Source organism: Anopheles stephensi, chromosome X, assembly GCF_013141755.1.
Source record: "Anopheles stephensi strain Indian chromosome X, UCI_ANSTEP_V1.0, whole genome shotgun sequence".
In the NCBI taxonomy this organism is placed as follows: domain Eukaryota; kingdom Metazoa; phylum Arthropoda; class Insecta; order Diptera; family Culicidae; genus Anopheles; species Anopheles stephensi.
In genome coordinates, this window is record NC_050201.1 from 16,680,232 (window position 1) to 16,705,065 (window position 24,834).

At 41.0% G+C, this 24,834-nt stretch overlaps 2 protein-coding genes across 2 annotated transcripts; one reads left to right on the top strand and one right to left on the bottom strand.

Moving 5' to 3' along the window:
- Positions 1-8,681: 8,681 nt before the first annotated feature.
- On the bottom strand, positions 8,682-9,416 carry LOC118503341. The gene has a single exon (XM_036036549.1). It carries the CDS (start codon positions 9,414-9,416, stop codon positions 8,682-8,684), a length of 735 nt encoding a protein of 244 aa, XP_035892442.1.
- Positions 9,417-14,408: 4,992 nt separating this feature from the next.
- On the top strand, positions 14,409-16,271 carry LOC118503408. Its single transcript, XM_036036673.1, has one exon. It carries the CDS (start codon positions 14,742-14,744, stop codon positions 16,269-16,271), a length of 1,530 nt encoding a protein of 509 aa, XP_035892566.1. The 5' UTR covers positions 14,409-14,741.
- Positions 16,272-24,834: the final 8,563 nt, after the last annotated feature.

The window sequence follows — 24,834 nt, forward strand, 5'->3', positions numbered from 1 at the left end:
TCTCCAGTGCGCAATATATTAGTTCACTTCAGTTCAGTCCAGTTCAGTTCAATTCAGTTTATATATCCTTTAGACTATTTCGGTATCATGTGTAAATAGGTTTCTCGCTTTAATTATAGTCTTCTAAGTCTAGCATTTAATTTGTACCTAAAATTACGTCTGCAAATACCATGATGATGATAACACTCAAAATACGTGTTCATATTTATTTCAAAGTTTAGTCCCACCCTTTCCCATCCTTGATTTCCCTCCCTTTTTATTTTTACTTAGTTCCATACAGTCCAATACTCCGGATTAAGATTCGTTACGCAAACAAGACGAGAGTTACGTTCATACCTAAGACTCGACTCATAATGTATGAATTTATACACTCATTTTCGACATTTTGACTTGCCTGTCCCTTTGTCAATACATTCAATTATCGATCATTTTGGTGACATCGAACAGTCGAAAAACTACCGGTTTTTCTGTTGACTTAACAGTCGAAGGATTAGAAAAAACCTATTTTTCTAGTTTAAGTAGAACACAACAGCAAATGTTAAGAACTTCCAAAGCTTTATCACTTTAACCAGCAGGCATTGTAAAACTTTGTCCAGAGCATCTGTCTAAACGATGAAGGTTTTGCTGGACAAGATAAATATTGTTTTACACAACTCGCTGTTCATTTGACAGTCATTCATAACAAGCGGGTACCGGTACAAATGAAAATTTATTCTTTTGAGTTGAGCATGTCGTCGACCAACAGAATTGCTTGGGCAGTTGTCGGTGTGGAAAACATTATCCAATCGGTCTATGGTCAAGATGGGAGATCAACTGTTATAAATATTTATTTTTACGACAGTCAAGGTAAATGTCACAGCTTTGTGGCAAAGTACCGCTCGGGAAGGGATAGTATATTTATCGAATAGTTCTTAGATAAATGATTGAAGCAAAATGAATTCAGCGATTCACCAATAGTTATTTTATTTTCATTGCCATCCGTAGTTTTCATCATTTTCTTCATTGGCACTACAACTTCGAGAGGTCTTTTCCGGCAATTACTAGCTTTTTTTACTTTACTTTTTTTTTGTAGTCAATCCAGCGGATAGGGAGATTCGATCCTCTGAAGTGCATAAACACCATGTGCAATCAAGCGACAAATAATTCACTGTCCTTTTGCTTATCAATCAGATTTATAACAAACTTAAATGTTCTGCATGACAGCGTAATGTCGCGCTATGTAAATGAATGCAGGTAAAGTAATTAGCTACACGCTAATTACTAACCTAACGTGCCCACAATCGCGTCCAAGGATGCATGTAGGGAACTTTGGCGGCATACTCCGCTGGATTGTTGGGAAAAGGGGAAGGGAGGAAGGGAAGTCATGAGCTGGTACACGGACAAGCCGATGCTACCAGGCCCATGGGAAAAGGTTGAGGAAGAGGAACAAAAATTGCAGCGCCGAATCGAAAGTTTGCTGGGGAACGCTGAAAGATATCCAGTACACGCTACCCGCCAAGGACATGCACTGGATCAAACAGCTGGATCACATTACCAAACAAAGAGTGGTAATGCTTCATCAACAAGATGGACTTCCAGGAACTATTAGCGGGTGCTTGGACTCCATGTGCAGAGATGAATTCTCCAGTCGGCCGCCAACACGAATGATTTCGTCTTTCCCCAGCTGCGGGTGCAGCCTTTTCAATTCGGATGAGCTTGATACTGACTCCTTTCGTTGCAGTGATTTAAACTCGTCCAGAAAACAATCACGCTGTGCAAAAACAATCACGCTGTGCAAGCCGGCAAAGGACGTCTTCGGCTTGCTTCAGGTCGGCTGTGGTCAATCCTTTGCGGTCGTATGACCGCCGATGAGTGCAGCGATTGAAAAACTGCATACAATATCCAACTATTCATCTCAGGTTGGAAAATGACGAGTAGAGAGAGAATATCCAATGTGGTGCAGGTACTGTAGCTGTGCATGCGATGGTGGAAGATCGTTGCTCAGCTGCTACAGCATCGGTTTCCGTTGTTGATGAGGTCTGAGGCCAATTCTCTTCCGACAAGAGTATCCATGGAGGTCCCTGCCACCATAACGAATTATTTAGCAACTCACGTGTTAAACAGCCTCGTGATGCCAAATCTGCTGGGTTGTCCACTCCTGGGATATGTCGCCATTTGCAACCCTCGGTCAGTTGCTGGATCTGCGACACACGATTGGCGACGAACGGTTTTCAACAACTTGGTGGTGATCGAAGCCAATGGATAATTGTTGTCTAGTCGGACCGAAAAATGACCGGAATGTTGATGTCTATCACCTTCTTCATCTTCTCGTATAGTTGTGCTGCTAGGTGTGCACCACACAACTCCAACCTGGCTATTGAGTGCTTGCTGTTAAGGGGTGCTACCTTGGTTTTCGATGTAAGGAGCTGCATGATCGAGATTCTATCTGACGATTAGTTGCGAAAGTAGCAACATGCTCCGTAGCCCCGCTCAGAGGCATCGCAGAAAAAATGGAACTGTGTTTCGCAGTGTGAACCTGTCACCGGGACCGCGCCGCAAATTACTCGGGGAATCTTTATCTCCGTCAGGTGAACTAGCGGGGACTGAAACTGACTCCATTCCATCAGTAGCTGAACTGGTAGCTCATCCTCCCACCCAAATGGTTGTGCCTTGTTGTTTTGAAGACTCCATACTCGTTGCAGGAACTGCTTGGCAAGTGCTTTAATGGGATCTACAATCCCCAATGGGTCGTAGATGCTTGCGATGCAGGAAAGCACATTCCTTTTTGTGATGCTCTCGGGCAGCTTATACTCTGCCACCTTGAATGACAGCGAGTCGGATGAGGGATCCCACACAAGGCCGAGTGTCACAAGAAATCCTTCGCTGTCTTGGTTCGAATACGGGGTAGAATCCAAGTGTTGCAAATCAACACATGCAAGTGAGTCTAGTTGGTTAGATGCCCACTTACGAAGCGAAAATCCACCTTTAGTGTATAATGGATTCATCTGGCATTGCAATTCTTGCGCTTCCCTTACGGATCTTTCACCAGAGACAAAGTCGCCGACGTAGAAATCATTGCCCCTTGCTGCTGATAGAGGGAACTCTAAAGCATGATCCTCTCTATCTTGCTGAAGCGTTCTCGTTGCCAGAAAGGATGCAGTGGCCGTTCTATATGTAACCGTATTCAGCGCATATTCCGTAATTGGCTCGGAAGGAGATGATCGCCAAAGAATGCGTTGCAATGGACGGTCTCGAGAGTGTATCCATACCTGGCGATACATTTTAGCGACGTCTGCTGTTAATGCCACTTGATGCACCCGGAACCGTACTAGAATCGTTGTCCCTTCTTGTTGTATTGTGGGACCAACCATTAGAGTGTCATTTAGAGACACTACCGTCGACGTCTTGCACGAACCATCGAACACTACTTGACACTTCCTTCTCGTACTATCCGCCTTGAAAACGGGATGATGGGGAAGGTAGTAGCATTCTGAAGGCCGTTTGTCGATAGTCATTCTGGTCATGTGACCTAACTTCAGATACTCGTTCATAAAATCCGTGTAAGCTTTCCACGTTGCAGGTTCTCGTTCTAAGCGTCTTTCGATGGCCAACAATCGTCGTAATGCGATTGGTTGGGAATCTCAGGTTTACGGGGAAATGTCACTATGTATCTGCTGTCAGCATCACGCTTTGTCGTATCCGCATATATTTTTTCACATGCTCTCTCCTCCACCTCCAACTTGGCGTAGCTCTCAAATCCTCGATGGCGAAGAAGCGTTTCATCAGGGTGTCGAGAGATGTTACTGCTGTTGCACATACGGTAGGTTGCGTTACTGTTGGAGTGAGTGCATTTCCGCTGATAACCCATCCAAACTTAGTCTTCTGAAGTGTTGGACGATTATTACCGAGCGACAATCTCCGTTCTAGGAGGAAATTATAACAGAATTCCGCTCCTAAAATTATGTCAATGGGGCCAGGGCCAGGGTCAATGGAACGTTGGGTCCGCAAGTGTGCATTCCAAGGGTATTTTTCAAGCTGGTATATCTAATTGATGAGTTGGTAAATCCGAGGCAAGTTTGGAGAGTAGCACCATTTCCATAGTGAATTCGTCGCTCGAACACTTCGGTCGTATGGTTGCTCTGACGGAATGCCGCACATTTATTCCGGTACTGCCACCAACACCAGACAATGGCACGTTGACTAATTTCCGCGGCAGCCTCAAGCGTTGCACTAATTCCCCAGTGATGAAACTGGACTGGGCCTCACTATCCAGGAGCGCTCGAGCTTGGTACTCGATCCCGTTGTCGTCCACAATGTTGAGTATGACCGTCGATAACAGCACCGTCCACTTCATTCTTAACCCATCGTCGACTTCATTAGAGCTTTGTGCGGTGAGCTAAGGTGAGTGAAAGTGGAACTGGACGGCACAGGTTCGTGTTGGGTTGTTGAAAGCACAGCGGCTTCTATTGCGTCTTGTTCCATATGTAGCAAGGAGTGATATCTTCGCTGGCACTGACACCCATTTGGATGGGCATCTGTTCAACGAGTGTTCAGTTCTGAGGCAGTTAAAACATAGATCGAGCTCCTTCACCTAAGTCCCTCTCGCGCTGAATTCATCCGCCTTCTTGTTACCATCTTTACCAGCATGAGACGGAATCCATATAAGTGAAATGCGAAACGCCTTGTTAAACAGGGAGATTAGGATTTCAATAATTTGATGCACAAAGTAGTCTGAACTCTTCAGAGACCTGACCGTTTTGAGTGCTTCAACAGCACTAAGACTGTCAGTGAAGATACAGAACTCATCTGGTGGTCTGGCACTAATGAGCAGTAGCGCAAGGAATATTGCTGCAAGCTCCGCAATATAAATAGTACACGGTTGCCTCAATTTATAGAAAACTTCTGCGGTTGTGCTGCATACCCCGAAACCTGTGCCATGCTTTGATGACGAACCATCAGTGAAGTATTGTTTATTACTATCGAAATGACCCTACTTGTCCACAAAAATACTGGGAATTACTATCCAGCGAAGACTATCCGGGACTAGGACTAGGGTGTGCCTGTAGAGAAACAAAATCATGATATAAATTCATGATTTTGCTTTTGGGCTGTAGCTCTAGCAGGGATTTGCAATTTTCGATTACCAAAGGGTTGAATACGACGAAACGAATAAGCAGGCAGAGCGAAAGATACAAAAATCTTTTTTTTGGGGGCATCACTCCAGACATCACTTCCAAGGACATGTTATGAGTTGATTTCATGCTGCCCAAGGCGATCCTCAAGCTTCGATACTGAATTCTTTCCAATGTTATAAGATGCATTTTGGGTGCCTAGTGAAAATATATATTTCCATACTCCAAAACAGATCGTATTGTGTACAGATCAGAAACCAGTAACAGTTCTTAAGGTGCATTTTTGCACTAAATATCTGATGTGCTTATTCCAGTTGATTCGTAGCTCAAACAATTTCGGATCGCTCTTCACAATGTTTACTGCTCTGGTGGGGTTTCACCTTAAGACTCATTACAATATATTCAGGTACTTCATACAAATACTGCTTACCAATACTTATATGCCCTAACTGCTATAAAATATTCTAATTCATCGCAATACATGCCTTCTTATTGCCTACTCATAGGCGCATTCCCAAACATTCCGACCACCTAAAATTTGATAAATTTTACCTTAAACTGACTTTATTCCACTCCTTAAAGTTCAACTCAAATTCATGATACTCTAATTCCAACTTTCTTTTCTAATGCTCTATCTGCTTCATTCATCTTTGTACTGGTAACACGCACAACTTTGCAGCTGGTCGTTTAACCCTATCATTATTCACCGTGCGAATCATTGCTACTCGCACAATCCCATCCTTTCCTGGATAAACTTCTACTATTCTCCCCAATGCCCATTTACTTGGTGGGACATTCTCCTCCTTTATAATAACCATCATTCCCTTTTCGATTTGTTTAGGTGATACATTCCATTTTGTTCTTCCTTGCAAGTTTTGTAAGTATTCTGATTGCCATCGATCCCAAAAGTGTTGCAATCTCTGCTGTACTATTCGCTAATGATTTAATCTATTCTCTGGTATTTCCTTCAAATTTAATTCTGGCAATTGCTGCATATTTGATCCTGTAAGAAAATGCCCTGGAGTTAACGCTTCCATATCTAATTGATCATCAGAGAGTGGTGTGATTGGACGTGAGTTCAAACATGCTTCAACTTGTGTTGATAAAGTTGTAAAATCCTCAAAGCTCAAGGCCCTATCTCCTATCACTCTTTTTAGATGGTATTTCATTGAACGAACCGCAGCCTCCCATAAACCGCCAAAATGAGGTGCGCCAGGTGGTATAAACTTCCATACAAATACTTGATCACTGCACCACGTATTTATCGTATTAGAAAACTCTTCTGAACTCATCATATCGTACAATTCACGCAATTCGTTTGACGCTCCTTTAAAATTAGTACCGTTATCAGAGTTAAGCTCTGTTACCATTCCTCTTCGAGCTGTAGCCAAGACGGACCCGACCACCAAAGCGTATTTGTAACGAACCGAGCGGGTTCGCATCCTCTGGACACCAAGTCAGCAGAATTTCAGCACCAGGAACGTGACGCCACATACATCCTTCCGTCAAGAATTGAATTTTTGCCGTACGATTTGCCACAAACGTCTTCCAAAGATAATGTGGCGATTTTATCCAATGCCAGACAGTCATCGAATCTGTTCACAGAAAACAGGGTGCATCTTTCAAACGCGCCTTCATCGTGAAGCTCCATAAACGACTGCCCAATACTGCTGCACACAACTCCAACTTAGCAATTGTCAATTGCTTCGCCAATGGTCGGACCTTGGATTTCGACACCATCAAACACACAGTAGATTCGCCTGCTACTGTTGTACGTCGAAGATTCATGCATGCTCCATATCCTCGCTCTGAAGCATAGCAGAAGATGTGATATTGTACATCACCACCCAACGTCATCAATATTGGGATGCTGATATTTTGTAATAGATGCAAGTTTTTCACCAAATCTAGCCATTCACCTTGCATCTTTCCTGGCAACTCCTTGTCCCAGGGCCAAACTCTTCCATCAACATCCTACAGCGACCTTCCACTCTTCGTCTTGCTGGAAGCGTCGAACACTACACTACACTTGGTTGTAGTGCTCCCTGGCTTCCAAACAGCATGATGCGGCAAGTAGTAACATGGCATTTCTATATCTTCACGTGCCACCTTTGACATGTGACCAAGCTTCTCATATTCTCCCATAAATTGATGGTACTCCTTATCCAACATTGAATCTTGCTTCATCCGCCGTTCAACTGCTTCAAATCTTCTTACTGCATTGCCATAAGACTCGCCGAGTTCCTTCTCAAAATCAGGCACCTTAGGGAGTTTAACTATATTTCTTCCTTCTTCATTTCTGCGAGTTATTTTGTTGTATAAATCTTCACAAATGCTTTCTTCCGGGGTGGGTAGCTTCTCTTCAGGTATATCTTCCAGCTTGATCAACCTCTTCATAGCCGAATGGAATTCTTCATCTATGGCACAACCAGCGATTTCACCTCCAGTGGATAATACATTCCTTTCAGACACCTTTCCACAAACAATCCAGCCGAGTTTAGTTTGTAAAGTTGGGAAGATGGTTCGCTAATGCAATTTGGCCTAGCTCTAACAGCTCTCCGAACACCTCTGCACCAATTAGCAAGTCAATCCTTTCCGGCTTGAAAAACAATGGATCGGCTAATACGACTTCGTTCGGAATATTCCATCTGCTGACATCGCTAAATCGACTGGGAAAGTCTGCCGTTACTCTCGGAAGTACAAGAAAATTGAGCGTTGTCTGATAGTCTGAAACACGAGACTTAATCTGGGCCGAAACCATACCATTCGCAAATACTGACACTGATCCGATGCCTGAGAGTGGTTTGAGCATTGTCTTCTTGCGCAGTTTCAGTTGTTGTGCCAATCTTTCAGAAATAAAGTTGGATTGTGACCCTTGATCAATCAACGCTCTGGCTGGATGTTTTACTCCTTGCTCGTTTTGTACCAGAGCCACACCATGCTCTCCAATTTAGATTCGTCACGTGTAGCTGCATTGATGTTGATGTCTTCGTTCGTGGGCTGCATAGGCAATTGATGTTGTTGCGACGGGATCTGCTGCCCTTTACATAACATCGTGTGATGTCTACCGTTGCACTGGCTGCATCTCGTGGTCGCTCTGCAGAATCTGATGCGATGAATTTGCCTCAAACTGCTGAAACACAGGCCTTCTTTCTTCACCACTTCTTCTCTCTCAGCAACACTTAGTTTTCCAAAGGCCACACAATTCGCCAAATAGTTCTGAACATCGCAAACAGGACACACTTTTCTCGTCAATGGATGAGATTGGGCAGCGCAGGTCATGGAGAACGGCTGATGTTGAAGCCTCGTAAAGCTGTGCATTTTACCCTTTGCCATTTGCTTCTCCTGGGATGTGAATCGTCCTCGCTGATAAGTGGATCTAGTAGCTGCTCTAGTTTCGATCACATTCGTCTGGTGCACGGCAGTGCTGTTCAGGATCCTGATTCTTTTCTCGCAAAACTCCAATAGTTTGTCATAGGAATCATTCGACTGCTCCGCTGAAAATTGTTCCCAGGCCATTAGTGTGTTCTTTTCGAGCTTATACATTACCAGAATTGTAAGCGGCGTGTTTCAATGCTTGGCTGGCTCTTCTAGTCGTTCCATGCCTTGAACCAAACGTCTGGTCTCATTAACTATTCTAGTAAAGTCAACTGCAGTTGCGGCGTTCATTGGCTCGAGCTGGACCAAGGCCTTGAAGTACTCTCGTTTCAGCAGCTTGTCGTCGTCGTACCGGTTCAACAGCGCCTGCCACGTAGGAGCATAGCTCTTATCATCCAATGGCACATGCTCAAATTGCAACGCGGCATCCCCCTTCAGCGACGATAGCAAATATTGCAATTTCATGACATCCGTTAACTCCACTGCATCATGCACTAAGGATGTGAATCTGTCTTTAAATGTCACCCACTGCGTGATTTCACCATTAAATGACGGTAGCTCTATCTTCGGTAGTCGGATTTTCACTGTAGTGCACGTAGTATTCGCCATTGTACTATTTGCTGCGGGTCGCCCATGTTCTTGGCCTTGATACTCTAACAGGAAACCTCTGATCTTGTGGTATTTCTTAAAGAACTCTTTCCGGTCACTACGCAATTTCACTTCATCTGCATCGTCATCTTCGAACAATAGTCTTTCTCTTGCGTTTTCATATTCCCTTTTGGTTTCTTCCAATGCCGTAAGCTGACTTATAATTTCAGCACGATGTTTGTCTGCGTCGAAATTGTCCACAAAATCCACATACTCATCGATCCACGCCAGACGATCGTTGTATACCTTGCTCAACCGTTTCAGATTACTTGGCTTCATCGTTATGAAATTTAATTATCACAAGTCGAGTTAATTTGCTGACCACTGAAGACGCTTTGGCTTACACTTGTACAACTTCAATACTCTCGCAATGTTCTATGTACTTGAAGCCACTAATTAAGGTTGCACGCACACATGAGTTTGAACGATCACTGTTCAATGAACCTTAAGCGTGATGGCTGAAAACGACGTCAACTTCACCTTTCGCGCGAGTTACCGTATTCAACATCGGCAACATACAACATCATCAGCGGTACTCGACGACGATGTAATCCAACAGCCCCTAGACCATGGGACGATCAACATTTCGACGTCTCAGCATTCCGGCCGGCCAACGCTGCTCCGACCGTGAGACCAGCAACCCGACGCCGGAACATTCCTAACGTCACGTGGCCGAACCAACTCCTTGTTGTGACCGTGACCTCCTCCCCTTCCATACCACTCCTATATCCATAACTGTAAACTTGTAAACATAAAAATAATTATTAAGTCAGTCTTAATCGGACCCTCTAGCAAACAAGAGGCGAATAAAGCGGATCATCCCCAACATAAAAACATTTTTGAGTTTTAACTGGCGCCCGAATAGGGACCCCCTGACAAAGTGGTTAAACGTGTTGGAACACCGTAGCAGCGATCGCGGACAAGTCTCCCCGAAGGAAGAGAGGACCCCTAGTAGATCTCGTGAGGAACAAAACGGACAGCCCCAATCTTCGCGCCGCAGCCACGTACAGGATCAACCCGAAAAGATGAGTCACGCTGTCACCTTGATGTTGCTGTGAGTTATTTTTAAGTTATATTTTTATATAATTGTTGTTTATAATACCTATGAATTGTGATAGGAAAAGTATCGGAAAAAATTAGTGCTACGAACAGGTTTTGACAAAATATTATAAGTGGAATAATTTCTTACTCTCTCAACAAACAAGTGACATGAAAGTTTTGTGCCAAAGTGTAAAGTGTAGGGACGTGTAATTTGAGTGAATTGCGTTTTTTTTTTTCATTGCGGTTTGTGGAAAATTTAGCACTGTGTCTATTGATTGTGATTTTTTTTCTCAGTATTGACCTTGGTGTGTAATTTTTTTTTGTTTTAATTTGATTATTCAAAATTTTTCGTAAATTCAAAAGAACTGCAGTATTTGATAGAAACAGAATGTTTCCAAATACAACCAACAATCAACCAGCCCATGCTGCTCAGATGTCGGAACAGCATCTAGCACCAAATGAATTTTTGGACATAGGCCGTGTTCCGGATTATGTTAGGGATTTACCGGTGTTTAATGGAAAAGTCAGTGACCTAACGCGTTGGATAATAGAAGTTGAGGAAATGTTTCAAATGTACGAACGTGTGCCTAAGAACACATTACAGTACCATATTCTTCAAGGTACTGTTAGACGTAAAATTCAAGGAGAAGCTGCTGATGTGCTTAACTCAAATTGCATAGATGGTTCTTGGGAAACCATAAAGCAAACTCTATTGCTGTACTACTAAGACAAAAGAGATCTAAAGACATTAGATCATGAGTTGACGCTGATTTATAAGAGACAAAATGAGTCTCTTAGCAGTTATTTCAGCAGGGTAAACGAATTGCAAACTGCAATTATTACGCAGGTACATGCAGATAGCAAGTATAATAGGAATGCTCATGTACACATAAACTACTTTAGAGAAAAAACTTTAGATAGTTTTATTAGAGGGCTTGAGAAACCTCTTTGCTTTTTATTAAAAAATTACAACCCACCAAATTTGAATGCAGCCTACAATTATTGTCTAGAGTATGGCAATGCTAATATAAGGTCAGCACCTTTTAGGAGCGAAAGAGCTCCTAATACAGTTCCTGTGCCGAGAGGTTTGTACGTACCTCCTCCTGTTCAGCCACAAATGAACAACAGTTTTCAATATCAACACAGGAATAATAATAGTAACGGGTACAAATATAATCCGAGACAAAATGCTCCTATTCCAATGGAAGTAGACCCATCGATGAATTCAAGGGCCACAAAGAGTGGTTACAAACAAACGCTAAGCAAAAGACCCCGACCAGGTTCGTCCCAGCAAAGGCATCCCAGTCAAGCATACCCTATAGATGGTACACTTGAACAAGTGGAAATACATAAGTCATTAGAAAAAGAAGCTGGAACAACTAATTTTTTAGGATGGACCGCAAAATGGTAGCTCCATTTCTCCCCTACATCCTTTTGCGTACTACATCAGGGGAATACCCATTTTTAATTGACACTGATGCAAATATTAATTTGATATCACCGAAGTTAGCATATGCTTATAATTCTTCCAAACCGTACAAGCATGTCACGAACAAAATCAATAGTGCAGCTGGTTGTTTTAATGCTGATTTAGTTATTGATATAGCATTTTTTGAACCGAAGTCAATGAGGAAATTTCAATTCCCTATTCACGAATTCCACCCATTTTTCGCTAGAATTAAAGGAACAGGTATAATGAAGGAACTAAATATAGATACAAGCATGAAATATAAATGTATTTCAGTTTTAACTGGTACTAAAGATTGTTTCGTCGTACCATTAAAAGAATATGTCAAGGACAAACAAAATTTCCTTATAGATTGTCGATAGAATCATCTCAACAAGGAAACGAAGGATAAACTTTCAAATGTTTTAGAAGATGTAAAGGAAGTATTTTATGAACCAAACAAAAAATTAACATGCGTCACAAACGTGACATGTTTGATAAATACAACGGACGAAAGACCAGTACATCAAAAAGTATATCCATATCCTGCAGCATATACGGAAGAAGTAAATCTACAAATTAAAAAAACTTCTTCAAGATGGAATTATAAGACCATCTAGATCTGCATGGACATCACCAGTGTGGATAGTCCCGAAAAAAAGTGGACCAACCGGTGAAAAGAAATTTAGAATGGTAACGGATTATAGAAAAATAAACGAAAAGACAATTAGCGAACGTTATCCGATGCCGGAAATAACGTACATTTTAGACCAACTCAGAGGTCAGAAATATTTCTCAACGCTGGATCTCGCTTCAGGATTTCATCAGATACCAATGAATCCTAAAGATATGGAGAAAACAGCATTTGCCGTAAACAATGGCAAATACGAATACACAAGGATGCCGTTTGGACTGAAAAATGCACCGGCCATTTTTCAACGAGCATTTGATGATATACTTCGTGAACATATAGGACGAATATGTTATATATACATGGACGACGTTATTGTTTTTGGAAAAACAATAGACGATCATCTAACAAATTTACATATAATCCTGAATACACTGAATATAGCAAATTTAAAGGTTCAACTGCATAAATCAGAATTTATGCATCAAGAAATAGAATTCCTCGGTCACATTGTATCATGCGACGGAGTGAAACCAAATCCCCAGAAAATTCAAGTTATCAAAGAATACCCTGCACCTAAGAACATAAAAAGCCTTAGATCATTCCTTGGTCCAATGAGCTATTATAGAAGATTCATTCGTGATTTTGCTAAAATTGTAAAACCACTTACGAATCTATTGAGAGGAATTAAGAATCCGGCTTCAAGTAAAAAAGTTTCATTTTCCTCAGAACAAATGGAATGTTTTGAAAAATTGAAAGCCATACTGTCATCAAAGGATATCTTAATCTACCCCGATCACAACAATCCCTTTATACTAACCACAGATGCATCTGATTTTGCCATTGGAGCAGTATTATCACAAGGAGAAATTGGAAAAGATCGTCCAATACATTTTGCATCTCGCTCCTTGTCAAAAACAGAGGAAGCATATTCCGTAGCAGAGAAAGAAATGCTTGCTATTATATGGTCTTTAAAGACTTTACGAAATTATTTATACGGTGCTAAATTTAAAATTGTTACCGATCATCAGCCTTTAACCTTTACATTGTCCGAAAAAAATACGAATGCCAAATTGAAAAGATGGAAAGCATTTCTCGAAGAACATGACTATGAAATAGTCTACAAACCTGAAAAAAACAAATGTAGTCGCTGATGCATTGAGCAGAATTGTATGCTCATTGACGGCAACGAAGCATTCAGCTGAAGAATCGGACACATTTTTCATACCTGCCACAGAAGCACCAATAAATGTTTTTCGTCACCAGGTATTTTTGGAAAAAGGAAAAAAACAGCGTCATAGTAACGTACCCTTTTGAAAAATATAAAAAAGTATACGTAAAAATTAGGGATTTAAGCGATGAAACGATATTGCATTTTCTAAGATCGCATTTTGATCCATCGAAATTAAATGGATTACATACCAGTGAAGGAATTATGGGTCAAATACAAAATGTGTATAAGCAACACTACGGTCGACAAAATATGCTAAAAATACGATTTTCCCAGAAAATATTAGAGGATATCGAAAGCCCTAGTGATCAAATGGAAATAATAAACAAAGAGCATAGCTTAGCGCACAGAGGTCTGGAGGAGAATAAGATGAAAATAATGAAAAAATATTATTTTCCAAACATTACCTCTAAGATCAGAGGATATATAAAAGATTGTATGATTTGCAACGAGTGCAAATATAACGAGTGCAATCCTATCAAATATCCTTTGCAAAGAACTCCAATACCTCAATCTCCATTTGAAATTATGCACGTTGACATACTGTTTTTTGGAGAATAATCATTTTTTAACATGTATTGACAAATTCTCTAAGTATGCTCAAGTCAAGCAAATAAATTCAAGAGCAACAGTAGAAATTCTACCCATTTTGAAGGAGATAGTATTAAGACACAAACCACCAGATACATTGGTAATGGATGGCGAAAAGTCTTTGAATTCAGGCGATATGATGTGCTTTTTTAATAGCTACAACATTAAGCCATATATAACACCTACGGGTCGTAGTGAAATTAACGGCGCTATTGAACGTTTTCACTCCACATTGCTGGAGTTGTATCGTATAACCAAGCATGAAAATCCACAAAAAACACTTTTGGATTTAGTGAACCTTTCAGTTTTAAAATATAACAAATCAATACATTCTTGTACTAAATTCAGCCCATTTGAAATTATTACTCCCTCAAAGGACACGACCTCAATACTTGAACAAGTCTATAAAAATTTAAAACAGAAACAAGATAAGGATATTGATTGGCACAATAAAAAGAGAAAGGAGGAAGTTATTCCACAAACAGCTAAAGCTTTTATGAAGACAAAAAGAAGGATTAAACATGCAAAACCATTTAAAAAAATTGAGATTGCAAATATAAATAGATCAACAGTCACAACAAAAGAAGGAAGGAAGGTGCATAAAAATGATCTTAAAATTAAATCGTAAAAAAAAACTATATTCACAGATTGATACCCAGCGTGATGGCACAAAATGTTACAATCAGTAGCCTGGAAAACATACCGATAATTGCATTCAATAGAGGAGAAGCCAGAGTAGCAACGGGAATGACAATTTACGTACATCATTTCGAAATAGGAGCCATTCAGAATGAGCTTCAGGTTTTGTTAAAAGAGTTTCATTCAATTGAAGAAACACAGTTTACAACAATAATTTCAGAAGAGTTCAAAACCACTTATGATACATTAGGAAATATTTTACCGAGTACATTGGTTAGAACGAAACGTTGGGACACACTCGGAACGATCTGGAAATTCATTGCAGGAACGCCAGACGCGAACGACCTAAGATTAATAAATTCAACGTTAAATGATTTAATTACAAATAATAATGCACAAATAATCATCAATAATGATTTAACAACGCGAGTTAAAGAATGTTTAGAGAAAGTGAAACAATCTTTGAGTGTTTTCAGTAGTTCGACGGTAGAACTTTACGCATTAAATATATACATTAACCTGAAATATTTAACCGAGAAGCTAAGCATTATTGTGGAAAGCATTACGTTGGCAAAATTATCTATTACTAACCCACGCCTACTAAGTAAAAAGGAAACAGATTTGATAATCGCAAATTTTAAAAATAGCAGGTATCCGTTACATACAGCCATAGAAGCTTTGTCAAAAACAACAACTAAGGTAGCTGTTAACAAGAACGAACTTTTATTAATGATACGCGTTCCTAAACTGGAATCAAGAGTTTATCGAAAAATACAGGTGTATGCGATTACGAATAGAAATAAGAAAGTTCATGTTCCCAATTCCCTTTACCTATCAATCAAATCCCAAATGTTCACGGTGTCAACATTAGAAGACGACATCTACCTCGCAGAAAATATTGAGGAAGACAACTCAACGTGCATCCCGCATCTGATTAAAAGGCAGTCAGCAATCTGCGATTATGTGGCAAATCCTTCGAAATCAGAGGTCATCAATGTCAACACGGGCAACATCGTGATCAGCACAGACCAATGGTACATCCTAGATTCGACATGTGGTATTCATGGGCGAAATCTTACCGGATCAATATCAATATCGTACGACTCTTGCGATATTTTGATTAACAAAACAATGGTTTCGACGCAAGTAATAGACATCCCCGGTTCACCGATCCATTTGCCGATATTTGGAATAGAGGTTACACCTCGCAATAAAGTGATAAACCTGAGCATCCATTATCTACACGATCTACACAACGATTTGCGAAAGCATATGAAGCAGATAAAGTTAGATAACAACAGTTTATCCTGGTCCTGGAAATGGTCTGTAAGCAGTAGCATTAGCACCCCGTTATTGGTACTGATAATAATTTCGGTGTATGTGTACCTGTCGAAAAAGAAAAGTAACGTCAAGATACAAATCAACGCGATGCCAGATACTCAGACTCCACAAAATAACGGAACGGAGACGTCGTCGACAAGTAGGATGATGTTAGCATCGGAGTTCAAGCCGATCACGATGCAAGAACTGTTTCGTACGGAGCCTCAAATTTAGGAGGGGGCGAGTTACCGTATTCAACATCGGCAACATACAACATCATCAGCGGTACTCGACGACGATGTAATCCAACACCGCCTCGACCATGGGACGATCAACATTTCGACGCCTCAGCATTCCGGCCGGCCAACGCTGCTCCGACCGTGAGACCAGCAACCCGACGCCGGAACATTCCTAACGTCACGTGGCCGAACCAACTCCTTGGTGTGACCGTGACCTCCTCCCCTTCCATACCACTCCTATATCCATAACTGTAAACTTGTAAACATTAAAATAATTATTAAGTCAGTCTTAATCGGACCCTCCAGCAAACAAGAGGCGAATAAAGCGGATCATCCCCAACATAAAAACATTTTTGATTTTTAACTCGCGCGCACAGGTACACACACACACACACTAGACTGTTTACGATCGAAGCGACGATGCATCGTCGATACGCTTGCTTATCGCAACGATCGGCAGATACACACACTCACAACACTAAAAACACACGTTGATCGGGGCTAGGCGCCACTCGATCGATAAACACTAACTTCGAGCGAATGCCGGAGAAAGACGGAGACACCGATTAGTGCGATACGGGTAATCACGTTGATTCCGCAATCGCACACGAGAACAATGCCAACTATCTGCCGTACGCAATGATCTTCAGGACGCTTCGAAACGAAACACGTCTAATCGCTACGGAAGCTGGAGGCAGACTGAAAATTGTCGGTAGTTGATATCTTTTCACCGTACAAAAAGACATCAATTTTTGGGTCAAATAGTCTTTTCTCCCTGTTTTTCGTCGTGTCGCTAAAAGGAGTGTAGTGACTGAGCGTCCTAGGCTCGAAACGCGTTACAGAGAAATAGCCAGGACCCAAACACTCGCGGAACGCCATCTATGGGGAAACGCAAGAAATACGAGTTCTCGAAGGATCGGGAACCCGCCACGCGAGGCGGGCCAGACGATCGTGGAAGATTCGGGAATCCGACACGAGAAGGCGAATACAAAGCGCCAGAAGGTTCTGGATACGGACACCAGAGTATAAAAACGGTGCCATATCCAAACCAGGATCAGTATCGTTCCATCCGCGACGAGGATCACATCTCCTGGAGGACCAACCGAGAAAGTAGGAAAGAAGACCGCTCTCAACGCACAATCGAGACGAAAAGAAGGAAGACCGCTCCAGCTCTAACTCAAGAAGGCAACGGGAAGGAAGGATAAATAAAAATTAGGACTCCGTACTGGACCATTCCTAAAGGAGAAAAGACTACCATCTCAGTTTTCGTTGCAGAGAACTTGATACCAAGGTTTTCAGACCACTTGGCAAGGTTGTCCAAAGTGGTTTTTAAAGCCAGTTGTATTTCGGTGCCGTCCCTGCTTGCAAAAGATATGACACCGTCGTCTGCTAATTGTCTAATGCTGCAGTTCGGAGGTAGGCATGAATCTATTTCACTGACATAGAAGTTGTATAGCAGGGGGCTCAAGCAGAACCCTTGTGCTAGTCCATGGAAACTGGTCTGCTTTAGCTGAACATGACCGTTGTTGAAATACATAGCTTTTTCTGACAATAGGTTGAACAGAAAGTTATTGAACATAGGACCCAGCCCCACATTTTCTAATTTTTGGCTCAGCTTGTATGGTGATACTGAGTCAAATGCCCCCTGTATATCCAGAAAAATACATCCCATGTTTTGCTTGCGTGCACGAGCAAGCTCTATTTCTGTAACCAGAAGGGCAAAGCAGTCATTAGTACCCCTCACTTTACGAAAACCAAACTGGGTTTTTGAGAGAAGGTTGTTTGATTCCAACCATTCTTCTGACCGAAAAAGAATCATTCTTTCAAGGAGTTTCCTCAGAAACGACAGTAACGATATTGGCCGATACGAATCGTATCTTGATGGCGGTTTGCCAGGCTTCAAGATAGTGACAAGATAGTTGCTTCTCTCCACTCTTGCGGGACGCTGTTGACCTCCAACATATTGTTAAAGATGCTTAACAGACGTTTCCTCGCTACGTCGGGAAGAAATTGAAGCAATTTGCTACCAATCTGATCCAAACCTGGGGAGGAACACTTGCTTGATAGGAGAGCAAGTGATAGCTCTACCATTGTGAACGGTGAGTCCATCCTAGGGTCACTACCAGGCGCATGTTGTGTAAAGCTTCGCGCAGGAACTAAATCGGGATAAAGCTTGTGGGCAAATTCATACAGCCACTCGCCATAAAAGCTTTCGCTCTCATTGATGTTGTTGCTGTTTCGCATCCTTCTAGCCATTCTCCAAAGCGAATTCAGTGAAGTGGTAGGGTCTAGATTATTGACGTATCTACGCCAATAACCCTTTTTCTTCGCCTTCAACAGGTTTTTGCACGTTCTCTCCAGTCCTTTATATTTTTCATATAAGGACCTCGAGCCCGTGTCCCGGAAGGCTTTAAATGCCTCACGCTTCTTGGTAAAAGCCGCTTGGCAATCCTTGTCTTACCAAGGAGTGGGAGGTTTTTTAAATGTCCTTGCTTAGTGGGAGCGCCTTGTTTGGGCCTCAAGGGCGCACTTGTTTATCAGTGAAACAAGTTTTTCGTACTCCTTGACAGGAGACAAATCTTCCAAGTCAAGTGAAAGCGAAGCGGCTATTAATTCACCGTATCTCGTCTAGTCGATGTTCCTCGTTAAGTCACATTTAACGGGGACTCCTTCTACTGGACATCCTCCCTTGATGTAGGAAATTTCTATCGCCAAGTGGTCACTGCCAATAGGGTCCTGGATCACCTTCCAACTAAAATCCAGGGCCATTGCTGATGGATATAGAGACAGGTCCAGTGCACTCGCCCTACTTTGAGGTGGCTGCATTCTAGTTGCCTCTCCTGAGTTGAGAATCGAAAAACCAAATCTGTCACAGAAATCTCAGATGATAGGAGTGCGAATGTCATCCTTCTCAGTCGATTGCATGAGCGTTAAAGTCTCCCAGGATCAAAAGCGGTCCAGGCAAGACCGCTGCTAAATTTCCAAGATCCTCTTTGAACTTTTCAATTTTTTCCTTTTCATTATTGGCTATCGGGGGGATATAGATGGATGCAATTGTCACGTGAAGAACGCCCAGTTTTGCCTTAACTGCGACAGTTTCTATCATTTCTTGTCTAGGGGTAGGTATTCTGGTGAAAGTGTGACTCTTCCGAACACCAATCAGTACCCTCCCACCCCTAGTAACGCGATCTTCACGGATTATATTATTTTCCGGGAAGGTTAATTTAATGTCATCCGATTATTTACCGGTATATGTAGCTGTTGCACTTTTTAAGGTTGCGCGTTAGACTTATTGAATCGATTAGTAAAATGTTGCACCGAACCACGTACGATCTAGGTTGCGAAACTTAATGCCGCTTTCGCCTTTTTCACTGTCGTGCGTTGATGCTGAGATTGCACTTTTCACTGTCGCGCGTTGAACTTATCGAACTGTCGATAAATGATCAATGTACCGAGCCACGTACAAATTGGCCGGCGATCACACCTAACGTGCCAAACTTTTCGGCCCGTCCGTAGGGTCACTTCACCTGAACGCGTTGTATTTAGCGATTTAGAACGAGTCAGAGTGAGAGTTTGATGTTCCTCTCTGGAGCCACCATGTCGCGTGCGCGAAGCTAGCCTCGCGGCGCGTTTCTTTAGACAGGCGCAGGTCACGTCGACAAAAGACCAATTATACTCAAACTCGTTCTAATGGTGAAATGACAATCTTTATTGAAACTTATTCGCGTGTTATATCTAATTATTGCTGATCGATCGCGGTCAGCAGTTCTTCGGTTGTCCGTTGGCGACCGATCGCGGTCAGCATTTCTTATTCTTATTGTACCGTTGTACCGTCCGTTGGCGACACTAGAAAAATCAAACCAAAGAAGCCAGAAGAAAAAGGTCAAGACTAACTATTAACATGTATTATCTCTGAATAATTTTAAACGATTTGAGTAACATCAGTTCTGCTTCTTCTTGGTTTTACAACATGGTTCCCCAAACTAGAGTGCTTATAACCTTATGATGCATTTATTTTAAACAATGCATCTAGGCTGTACGAAAAACAAATTTGAAATTGGTCAATATAAATTCCTCTTTTTTACCAAAGTTAAAAAGTGATTGGAGATAAGGTGCCCTTTTACGGTTTCGAGAAGGAAATGTCTCCAAACCATCTTCAATTGTATTAAGCTTAGTAATTTAGATTTAAGAAATACGGCCAGGCCGTTCTTTATGAATAAACAAAAAAACAGCGATTGGACTGAAAATATCCTTTCAAAACCACCTCATGTAACAGGTTCATTTAATGGTGCTTTTGAAGCTGTGAACGGCTAGGGGTTTCTTCGATCGAGGACACGCTCACCGTTAAATTGTTCTTCTATTCCAGGATAATCTTCACCGATCAAACAAATACCCTTAAACCTGGATCAAGCCATCAATAATCTATCACAAAACCTATTAGAGGATTCATTCTATCGCCAAAAACATAGAGATATCTTTCTCTCTTTAATGTCGAATCCAATATTATCATTCATAAGTATGAGTCCAATATTTCAATCCTCTTCCTTGAAAGATATATGGATCTTTGGAGATGCCGTTTTCGGTGGCAGTCAGATAGAGGTCAGGTGTGATGGGTGAGTTTCGTAGCGTAGATTTCTAGGGTGGAAAGTATTGGTCAATTGCTTATGGGTAAACTTCAGCATCAACAAATCTTTAGCAGGTTCTGTTTTCAATTATGTAGCAAAACCGCACTGAAATGGGTATGAATCCGACGCTTCTTGAAGGATGACATAGACTCTCTATATCTTACTCAGACTGAATACTTCCACGAAGTACAGAACGATAATATGTCATCTAACCCCGCAGAAACATGGATGATATGGCTAAATTGAGCTGAGGAGGATACTGTTTCCTGGTCTATAGGTGATCCAAGTTACCCCAAGACTCAACATAGAGCGATGAAGAGTGGTTTTTATGGTAAAGGACTTCGTGGTTGCGCTTGAGGAAGTACTACCGGAAAATACCGCTAGGCGATGACCCTCACAGACTACTGATCCATGGTGGAACAAGCCATCAGCAGTACGATCGAGCAAATAATTGGCCTCGTGTCTCGTAGCCCGAGGAAGGTCTGAGAAGAATACAGCGCGTAGCCGATGACAGATTCATCCAACGTGTCGATTGCGTCTGTTCGATAATGTGTAAAGACCGAGTAAAGTGTGTAAAGGTCTTTTTACCTCGGTTTCCACTTTCACACCATAACGCGATGTGAGTGTAGTGTATCTTACACACCTTTATCGATCATCTGTGTAGTGTATCTTACACACCTTTATCGATCATCTGTGATAGTATCAGTAATAAGATAGATAGTAATGTAGTAGACTAAGTTACAATCAAAGAGCGAGGCAGTTGCACGATATCCGCCTACCACGAACGACTGTTTAAAACAGATAACAATCCACAAGAGTACGGGTCGTAGTATTCTTGATATTCGGAGAAGCTGTTGCGTAAATATGACGTTAGAAGCTAACAAGAAATACTTCTGAACTAAGCAACAGCCAATGCTACTGGGACAGATACTCCAAGTACGAATGTGATTGGTGTTAATGCCTTGTTGGTGTCGATTCTCAACAGAGAGCGCTAGTAGTCGAGCCCATTTCATAAAAGAAAATAAATTTCCAGTGTGCCCCTAAATGTAGGTCATGCATGTGCGTATTAACGAGCAACGAACCAATAATTAAAATTACGAAAATAGTTATGCATCGCTAGAACTAAAACGAATGCTTGTTGAGATATATAGGCAAGGAAGTGCACTTTCATCGGGGGAGGGAGAGATGTTGTGGATGGTGGATTAAACTTTACTTAGGTGAAGTAAAGCTGATGGATGAGGTGTATCTTCTCTCCAGTGCAATATTAATTATTTTCAGTTCAGTTCAGTTCGGTTTTTATATCTATTTCGGTATCATGTGTAAATGTCTTAATGTGTAAATGTTATAAACATTTGTTTTTACGACAGTCAAGGGAAATGTCACAGCTTTGTGGCAAAGTACCGCTCGGGAAGGGATAGTATATTTATCGAATAGTTCTTAGATAAATGATTGAAGCAAAATGAATTCAGCGATTCACCAATAGTAGTTTTATTTTCATTGCCATCCGTAGTTTTCATCATTTTCTTCATTGGCACTACAACTTCGAGAGGTTTTGGCCGGCAATTACTAGCTTTCTTTATTTTACTTTCACTGCTTTGTAGTCAATCCAGCGGATAGGGAGATTCGATCCTCTGAAGTGCATAAACACCAAGTGCAATTTAGGGACAAATATTTCACTGTCCTTGCTTTTACTTAACAATCAGATTTATAACATACTTAAATGTTCTGCATGATAGCGTAATGTCGCGCCGCGAATGCAGGTAAAGTATTTAGCGTGTAAACGTGCCCACAATCGCGTCCAAGGATGCCTACACGAGTGTTCCTGATGTCATGGATGGTTGTGTGTCTGTAGTTTATGCGAAATTGCTTTCGAATCAATCTTCTCGAGACTGGTGCTGTTCACGCCGACGCCGGCGACTTTTTTTTTATAAAATAGTAACATTAGGTCCTTTATTTCTATTCGCTTAAACATATACTTTTTTTACAGTTTAAATTAGTTTTTGTTGATTTCTGTTATAAATTTTGCACCAATGCCTCCTTGTTTATTATAACGTCTATATTATTGGAAAGTTCTGAAATGTAGTTGATAAAGCATTTAAAATGGTTGTAGGATTTTGTGCTAGTTACGGGAAACACGAAATTTTCCACATCTGTCTTTCTGATTCCAGTTATTTCTTTGTTAGCTTTATGAATGTTTTCCATTTTGACGATATGTTAGCACATTTAGAAAATTTGTGCTCTAATGTTTCTACCTCGTTGCAATGGGAGCATTTTTCCTTGTTGGCTAAATTCATTTTATGGAGAATTTCATTGTGAGGTATTTTTCCGTGTATTAGGTAGGAATATAAATTTCTTTGATTGCTTGTTAATTTGGGGTTATGCACATTTTTCCATATTTTGTCCCACTTTTTCAAAGGATGCGTTTCGCATATACTAGGTCTAGTTAGCTTATTTAGTAGATATATGTAAATTGTTTTGCTGGTGGGTGTCGTTCTCAGATTGATTGGTATATATGCCGCTTCTAGGATTACTGCTTTAATGCAGGGTATATTTGAATTGGTTTTGTTGGGAGGATTGTTTAGATTTTCTAGAGCCATTTTTGATAATGTAGTGCTGTCCTTGTCGCGAATATACCTATTTATCAATAAGGCTTTGCTTTTTAATTCTGGCATGTGCAGGCCAAGTCCGCCTTGGTTTAGGGGCAGAAATAGAGTTTGCGCTGGAATTCTAAGCTTTCCTCTGTCCCAAACAAATCTGGTTATTTCTGCCTTAATTTTGCTTATGTGAGAGTTGAGCGGTTGAAATATCGACGCGATGTACCAGAGCTTGGGAAGAATGTAAGTGTTGCATATTTTAACCTTCTGGATCGAATTTAGATGACGGCTTTTGTTATTCCAAGCATGGTATTTTAGTTTTTGTATTGCTTCTTCCCAGTTTATTTTCCCCATTAGCCTAATGTCGTTCAGAAACTTAACTCCTAGGATTCTCACGTTTTTGGTGGTATTTATCCAAGAGATTTTGATATTGTTACGATTGGCTGTATAACCAACGTCTATTCCTTTGCATTTTGCCAAATTTAGCTTTGCTCCTGCTTCTTCTCCAAATTTAAGTATCGCTTCTTTTACCCTGTGAAGTTTATCTGGAGCGGACGATATTACTGATATATCGTCGGCATATACCGTAGGGCAATCGTTTTCACCAGCACATATTTTTTCAAGTTTCTGTATTAGGGAATTTAGGTATATTACGAACAAAAGCATGGATATTGGATCGCCTTGACGTACGGATTTTTGTATTGGTATAGGTTGGGATAATTTTCCATTGATAAGTATTTGGGATGTGGCTTTGTCTCCTATTGATTTTAGTATTGAGATTATCTGTTTGTTAATTCCAATTTGTTTCATTGTTTTGTAAAGATAGGTACGGTTAACTCTGTCATATGCTTGGTTTAGGTCGAAAGATATGAGTTTTCCTGCGATCTTCCTATGTTTTAAATCAGATATTTATTCTTTTAGCGATATTATGGATTGAAATATGTTGTTTGTTTTATTGTGGCATTTTTGAATCGGTGATAGAACATTGTGGATGCTAATAACATTTTCTAGCCGAATTCGCATTATTCTGCTAAATATCTTGTAATCCACATTTAGCAACGTTATTGGTCTGAAGGATTTTATTCCAGACGACGTGCTATTTCTTTTTTTTACAAGTAAAATAATACCCTCGAGCAAGGGCGAGGGTACCTTGCAATGCATAATGTCATTTATTACCAGATTGAATTCTCGATGGATGATGTTGAAACAAGATTGGTAAAATTCTATAGGAATTCCATCGGATCCTGGAGTACGGCCTTTTGCGGATAACTTAATTGCTGACATAATTTCTGCAGTCGTTATTTCTTCATGCATTACAATGTTTGCTTTGCAGTTATCG